Genomic DNA, 7,553 nt, shown 5'->3' on the forward strand with positions numbered 1-7,553 from the left:
CCTCAGAACATAATGAAAATTCCATAATATTGTTTAACGAACTCATAGAATTATATAAAACTTACTATGCTTTATGCTTAATATTTGTATCAAAATAAAATCTCTCTGTTGAACAAATTGCAAATAAAGTCTGGTCTAATACTCTGATTACTGAAACTATATGTATATGAATGTCTCTGGGTTTTCTTCACGCTTCAGTTTTAGAAGCTTCAGACTACTGTATAACTGGGTTTGGGATTTAACCACAGCTCACATTACTAAGTCTTGATTCTTCTATCAGGTACCTCCCTTCAAAAAAATTTAGAAACTTCTGTGACTGTTTCCTTAAAGTTTATTCCAAAGTAGATATGTTCCATCATTTCTAAAATCTCAAACGTTACATTAAAAATGTCTCACTTTTTTAATGTTTGATGTTCTAGTTTAAAGTAACAACAATACATTTTCTGAATGTGTCTTAGAAGAATGTTAAATGTTAGTAAGATTCACTCCTTTTAACAACGGTCTTGAAACTGCTAATTAAACAGATGTATGAAAGTAGTTAAGTGTGAAGTTAGCAGCTTTACAGTAAAATCTCAGCAAATAAGTATCCAACTTCAAGTAGAAGGGAAATGCGAGACGCCTAGTAGAACGAGCACTCGGAAGACTGGCATGCCCTTTACTCTGCCATGACGGTCGGTAGCTTTATAACAGAACAACGTCACTATGTCTGAACAAGAAATCGTAGAACGTTATCCATGATTTCTAGTTATTGGGTAGTTTGTGGCAAAGAGGGGAGAGAAAAACCAGATCTATTAATACATTTGCTTTGAGATTTAGGAAGACACAAAGGGTGGTGGGAGAAATTAAGGGTTCTCTTATGTTGGGGGGGGCGGCTCACAAGAAATGATGATAAATCACGGTAAATCATAAAGGACAAATTACTACCTTTGTGGGGTTAGAAGGAAAAAAAAAAAAAGGACAGTAGCCTAAACAACATTTTAAGGCAGCAATTTATATCTTTCAGTATATTTAAGGTTTCAGTCATGTGTTCTTAAACTTTTTCTGGGATTACCTTTTTAAGGACAACTCCAATGTGAAACATTATCTAAGTATAACAGGTGTCTCTTCTTAAATGACTATTTCAGTAAATCTGATTTTCTTAATAACAACAGCTGAAATCTAAAATTTGTCTTGAAACTGTTCACACCCTGGCTCTCAGGCCAGGGTGGCTCTCTCTAGCAAGGGAGCTAGAGATATATTCTCATATACTTATGGTTTTGCTCTCAAGATGCAGATACATGAAAAATATTAAACATGTAAAGTAACTACACTAGAACAAGATAAGACTATATGTTAACTGTCTCAAAGTGAGGAAATTCAGTTAGCTTTCTCAGCAATTTCAACGCCTCCATAAACAAGGGAACTATTTTCACAAATAGGTCTTGGAGATTGCTATGTTTAATTAGGTAATGCTTATTCAGTGGGAATTCTGCTTATTTTACTTATTCTGCAATTCTTTGAACTGCAAAGACCAATTGATGTTTACACCGAACCTGAACTTATTCTAGAATCTCTCATGAAAAAAACCACGCAGAGCAGTTTGTTATTTCACATATACAAAATGACCTGGATAGAAAGCGTTATCTGTCTGAGGAAAGGAAAATTAAGGTCACGTTAGTTTAAACGGTCAATAATTAACTACTGATTAATCAGAAACAAAGCTCTGCTGTAACAATTTGGCAAAGCATGTGCCAAAATAGGAACCAAAGCCCCTTTGAAAAGCAACACCAGAAAATACCCACGTCACACTGAATGAGGTTTTTCAAATCTTAAAAATATTATTTTTAGATCAGCAAAGAAAAAAAAACTTTAGCACAAATACTCTATAAATTCTATCCACCAAATCTCAAGTAGCACTGAAAGTAAAAAGCGAGATGCGTTAAAAAAAAAAAAAAAAAACTGTACTGGAAGAAAAGGAAGCTGGTAATACTTGGTATCATCCAAGAGCTAACATCAAGTTTTCTTAAAAAAAAAAAAAAAAAAAAAAAGGCAGTTCCATCTGAACACTAAGGTTGAGAATCTAGCATGTCAGTTGTTTGCTCAGTCTGCTTTGTGGGCGCTTGCTAATTCCTACCCAAGGAGCACCCAGCCGGCGGGAGTGGTACCACCCAAGCAGCGGGAGCAGTACTCGGAAGCCACGCCTCATCCCAACAGAAACTTACGAGTCAGAACCTTCTTACGAGTCCTGCGGTTAAGACTTGCTCAGATCCTTCAGGCCATGTTACGCATAAATAACAGATTCAAAGCCCGGCCGGAAAGACGGCATGAAGTAACACCGAGGAAGAGTAAATGAGTTAGCACACACATTCGAAACAGAATCTGAAAGGGCAGGAGATGGAAACAATATCCAAATCCTTGGCTCCCCTGTTAAGAACTAGAAGATGAGGAACACTGGGTCACAGCAGAGCGGGGAACTAATAAGTAGCTAATATTTTTAGTTTTTTGTAAATAACTTCTTAAAACAGGGACGTCACAACAACTTAGCAGCTTCCTTCTCCCAGGCTTCCAACATCGGTATCTTTACATAACGTGGTGGGGTGTGCACCTGACCTCTTTAAATATAAATACAAATAATTTAAAACTGATATTGTTTTTAAAGGTTCAAGTATGGAAAACAGAAAATCAGGCAATTACTCCATGACAAGGAATTAACTAAAAGCCTTGACATGCCAAGTCTGTCTTCATAGTCTCAAAATGCTCTTAAACATTTATCTGACTTGCATTGCAGGGGAGAAGAATCATGGTTGGAAAATGATTTTTCACAGACATCCTCCCATCAGGAAGATCTAATTTTAATTTGGGCTCTATCTCGAGTTTCGTCATAGAGTCGAAATACAAAAACTCCTTGTGACTACAGTTACGTTGCGGAAAATGTGACACAGTTAAAGGTCTGACATCACACAGAGAACATGTGGTGCTGTAACTTGCTGCCTCTGCTTTCCAGCTGTGGTTTATACGAACTATTACCACGTCTCCAGCCCACAGGCCTCCAGCCGCGGCCTCACAGGGAGACCCACAGCCCTCGCTCTAAGCAGAAGGACAGAACCGAAGAAAACAGGGGCTGTTCCTCTTCCTGCAGGCTTGCGAACCCTTAACTAAAGGCATTCTCTTCTCCTACACTGTCTAAGGCTTACAGGGGCTGTGGCTGGCCGACAGCAGTAAAACTCCCGCCACGGAAGAGATGTGAGGGTCTTCTTTACCCCTGGGACCACTTTTCAACCCCGTTTCAAAAACCGTCCTGTGAATACAGGGTGGCCTATTCAAAAGGAGTCCTCCAGAAAACTATGTCTGAATGGGTCATCAGGATTCACTGGTTCACTAGCAATGGTTCCAGACTTTATCTTATTTCAAAACAAAACAAATCAACAATAACAAAAAGTTATACTGTAGTTTCAAGATCTCTCTGAAGTACAGAAAGTAGAGCTACTCAATCAGGAAAACAATAAGGGCATGCGCTGTTTCAAGGGAGTTACAAGATCACAAGTTTTAAGAGGGCAAATGTTTTCCTTTGGATTCTCCCAAAGTTCATTCAAAACCATTTTTAGACTGTAGAATATTTAAGATGGCTACTTAAATTTTGTATTTGTATACAAGTTCAGCGGGATTATTTTGTAAGAATCCAAAGACATGAAAAACAAGGGTAGTTTTTTGCCCCAGATTTTGATGAATTTTGATACATGTTGGACAAACATTATCTTTTTAATGATGTTCCTTAAACAAAACAGGTAGCAAAATATCTGAATTGCCATGAGTAATGTCACATTTTAATGTAAACATCAAATAAGGTACCAAAATTTTTACTCGAGGGGGAAAAAGAAAAACAAACCTTAAAGCGGCACAATTCTTTATACCACTGGAGGGGGAGAAAGCCAGATTACAAACATTTACACATGCATAGTGAGAAAAAAAGGATTTTACTAAATTCACGCATTTTTAAAATAGTTATCAAGTCTACTAAGCACCAACAATCCTAAAAATTTTTCAGCTTCATGATTTGTTTAAAAAAAAAAAACCACACACACACACACACACACACACACACACACACACACACTCACTATCAAATTAACGTTAAAAACAAGCTTGAAGTACAGCTTGTCCAAAAAATAACTAACTATGCCAATGTTTTTTCATGTTACAAAAAACAGTGGCATACAAAATACATCTGCAAAGAATGCCTTTGACTCTATCCTACAGTGGATGGAGATTACAACAGCACATCATACAGAGTCTAAAACTATAAAAGTTTTAGAATGCAGCATCTTGTCACCAAAAAAAAAAAAAACAAAAACTGATAAAACTTAAAGTATTTAGAAGATGCTGCCCCTTTATTTTAAAAAATTTTAAATGAATTTAAGCAAAAATAACATACATTTGTACATCAACTGGCCATTTCTGGTACAGAAACCCAGCATATGGTAATATTATTGAATAAATGTAAATGCTACTTACAATTTTTTTTCTTTTTAAATACATTTTAGACAAAGTTTTTTTTTCTTTTTTTTTTATAGTTTCACAATTAACTCTTAGCTGCTAGCTTGATGCAAACATATGTAACAATACACAAATTTAAAAATATTTTTATTCTACATAAAAGCTGTCGAAAGACTCACGTCAAAAATGCAAAATAATGGAATATACTTTTAAAAAATTAGTTGCAAGTCTAGCAGCAAAGCAATTAAGTGAGAACATATTTAATATTAAAACAAAGGGAACTGTGCATCTACAGATGAAGTCCAACTATCTTAATTCTATTCATACAAACAGAAATCAAAACATTCGCCCTTGAGGGGGGAAAAAAAGTGATTATTTAAAATAGGAGTAAAAGCCATTGCTGCCTGATGAGCTCCCCAGGCTAAGTTCCTGGAACAGAGACAGAGGGTCGCTACTCTTCTTGGCCTGCTCGGGCTGGGGCCTGGGCTTGGGAGGGGCCCGCAAAGCGCTGGCATAGGACATGGCAGGCTTGCTGCCCCCCGCGCCCTGCTGGCTACTGCTGCTGGCCGACTCCGCGATCTGCTTGTTGGGCATGAGGGGGGGGAACTGGCCGAGATGCTGCAGCACATTATAGTTGAAGGAACTGGACACCTCGAGGTTCTCAGACTTCAGCTGATCCTCAGGGGGTTTGACGGTCTTGGGTGGTGGAACTAAAAGCAGAGAACAATAACACGGATTTAAGGGAGCGCCCGGCAGTGTTTGTGCATCTCCGTTAGCTCAGGGGGTCACAGCTGGCTGCCGTCCCCAGGAACTCCGTGACAGTGTAGCCACAAGGACAGTCAACTTGCGCCACAGAACGTGGAAATCACAACACCTCGAATCAAACTTCTCAATCTTACTAATAACTTGCAAAAGAACTGACTATGTAAACGGAACAGCTAACATATAAACACTAAAGGTCAAATCTGAAGGTTTGCTTCACAAAACTAATTTTATAATTATACATTTTGATATTTAATATATTTAACTGCTCAACTTTGAATATGGAAACTTACCTGTTCTTTCTTACGTAAAAAGGAGCTGTATATGCAGACTCCCGGTCAAAACAGCTTTTATCACTAACCTAATAACAGTAACCTTGGATTCCATTTCTTAAAAATGTTCTCTCCTTGTAATATATAAGTAAACATACAATAAGGTAGGGGAGAAACAACTATTAAATTTTACTTCACATTCCCTATATGTAATATGATTTTTAACATCCTTTAAAATTTGACCCCACTCAAACAGAACTACCCTACAACCCAGCAGCGAAAACTACTAAGTATTTATCCAAGGGATACAAGAGTGCTGCTTCAAAGGGGCACACGCACCCCAATGTTTACACCAGCGCAATCAACTATAGCCAAAGTATGGAAAGAGCCCAAAGGTCCACTGACTGATGGATGGATAAAGAAGATGTGGTGTGTGTGTGTGTGTGTGTGTGTGTATGTGTGCACACACACACATACATACATACACACACAATGGAGTATTACTCAGCAATCAAAAAGAATGAAATCTTGCCATTTGCAACAATATGGATGGAACTAGAGTGTATTATGCTAAGTAAAATAAGTCAGAGAAAAATAAATATCATATGACTTCACTCATATGTGGAATTTAAGATACAAAACAGATGAACATAAAGAAAGGGAAACAAAAATAATACAAAAATAGGGAGGGGAACAAAACATAAGAGACTCTTAAACACAGAGAACAAACTGAGGGTTGCTGGAGGGGTGTTGGATAGGGAGATGGGCTAAATGGGCAAGGGGCAGTAAGGAAGGCACTTGTTGGGTTGAGCATTAGGTGTTATATGTAAGTGATGAGTCACTAAATTTTATTCCTGAAATCATTATTACACTATATGTTAACTAACATGGATGTAAGTTTAAAAAAAACAATAATAGAAGAAAAAAATTTTTTTAATAAAATAGGGATGCCTGGGTGGCTCAGTCAGTTGAGCGTCTGACTTCAGCTCGGGTCATGATCTTGTGGTCCGTGAGTTCGAGACCCGCATCAGGCTCTGTGCTGACAACTCAGAGCCTGGAGCCTGCTTCAGATTCTGTGTCTCCCTCTCTCTCTGCCTCCTAAGGGTCACTGCTTGTGCTCAGTCTCTCTCTCAAAAAGTAAATAAACATTAGAAAATAATAAATAATAATAAAATAAAATAAAAATAGTTTGACCCCACTCTTCCTAATTTTATTGTCCACTAAACCATGACTTATTCTCAAACACTACCTTTTTCAATCCTTAAAATGTTTAACTTGGGGCTCCTGGGTGGCTCAGTCGGTTAGGTGTCCGACTTCAACTCGTCATGATCTCATGGTTCATGGGTTCGAGCTCCTAGTTGGGCTCTGTGCTGACTGCCAGCTCAGAGCCTGGAGCCTGTCTTCGGGTTCTGTATCTCCCTCTCTCTCTGACGCTCTCCTGCTCACGCTGTCTCTCTCTCTCTGACTCTCAAAAATAAATAAAAAACATTAAAAATTAAAAAAAAATTAAAAAAATTTAAATATTTAACTAAAGCGGGAGGAAGAAAAATAATTTTCCCTCTACTCTTCTAGGTTCTTGGCTGAGATACCCCCTAAAGTAAGACAGATGAACAGGAGAAAAACAAATAAATGTTTAGTAAACATGTATACCTTCCATAGACATGAGGGAGATCCAGGAAAACTAAATAACTCCCTGAAATGGCCCAAACCAGCAATTAAAATGACATCCATAGCTAAAGACAAAAGAAGATGTTGAGTGTGTAAAGCAGTCGTGTGAGGTCACCAGGAAAAGCACAGTGAACAAGGCTGTTATGCAGGGTAAGTTAACTAAAGGGTAAATGGTCTTTTCCACTGACAGTTTCTGGAAATTTAGAATCATCCTTCTCTTCCTGGTACAGAGAGGGAGACATTCTTTCAAACAGAGACTTCCCTTGTAAATGTAAATGTCTCTTACAAAAGGGTAACTTTTACCCAGTTTTCAGAGCTTCTGTGTCTGTAGTTTCTTTTTTTTTTTTTTTTTTAATTTTTTTTTTTAATGTTTTATTT

General features: G+C 37.7%; 1 protein-coding gene across 5 annotated transcripts in view; it reads right to left on the reverse strand.

Annotated features, from left to right (window-relative positions):
- Positions 1-313: 313 nt before the first annotated feature.
- Positions 314-7,553, reverse strand: part of HELZ (helicase with zinc finger) — a 160,751-nt gene continuing 153,511 nt past the window's right edge. For all 5 annotated transcript variants that reach the window (XM_039235929.1, XM_039235931.1, XM_039235927.1 and 2 more), the window contains one exon: positions 314-5,183. In XM_039235929.1, coding sequence (XP_039091860.1) covers positions 4,846-5,183 — 338 coding nt within the window. In that variant the 3' untranslated portion in view covers positions 314-4,845. The remainder of the gene's footprint in view (positions 5,184-7,553) is intronic.

This window comes from Hyaena hyaena, unplaced genomic scaffold (assembly GCF_003009895.1).
Source record: "Hyaena hyaena isolate Hyena2069 unplaced genomic scaffold, ASM300989v1 scaffold_104, whole genome shotgun sequence".
NCBI lineage: Eukaryota > Metazoa > Chordata > Mammalia > Carnivora > Hyaenidae > Hyaena > Hyaena hyaena.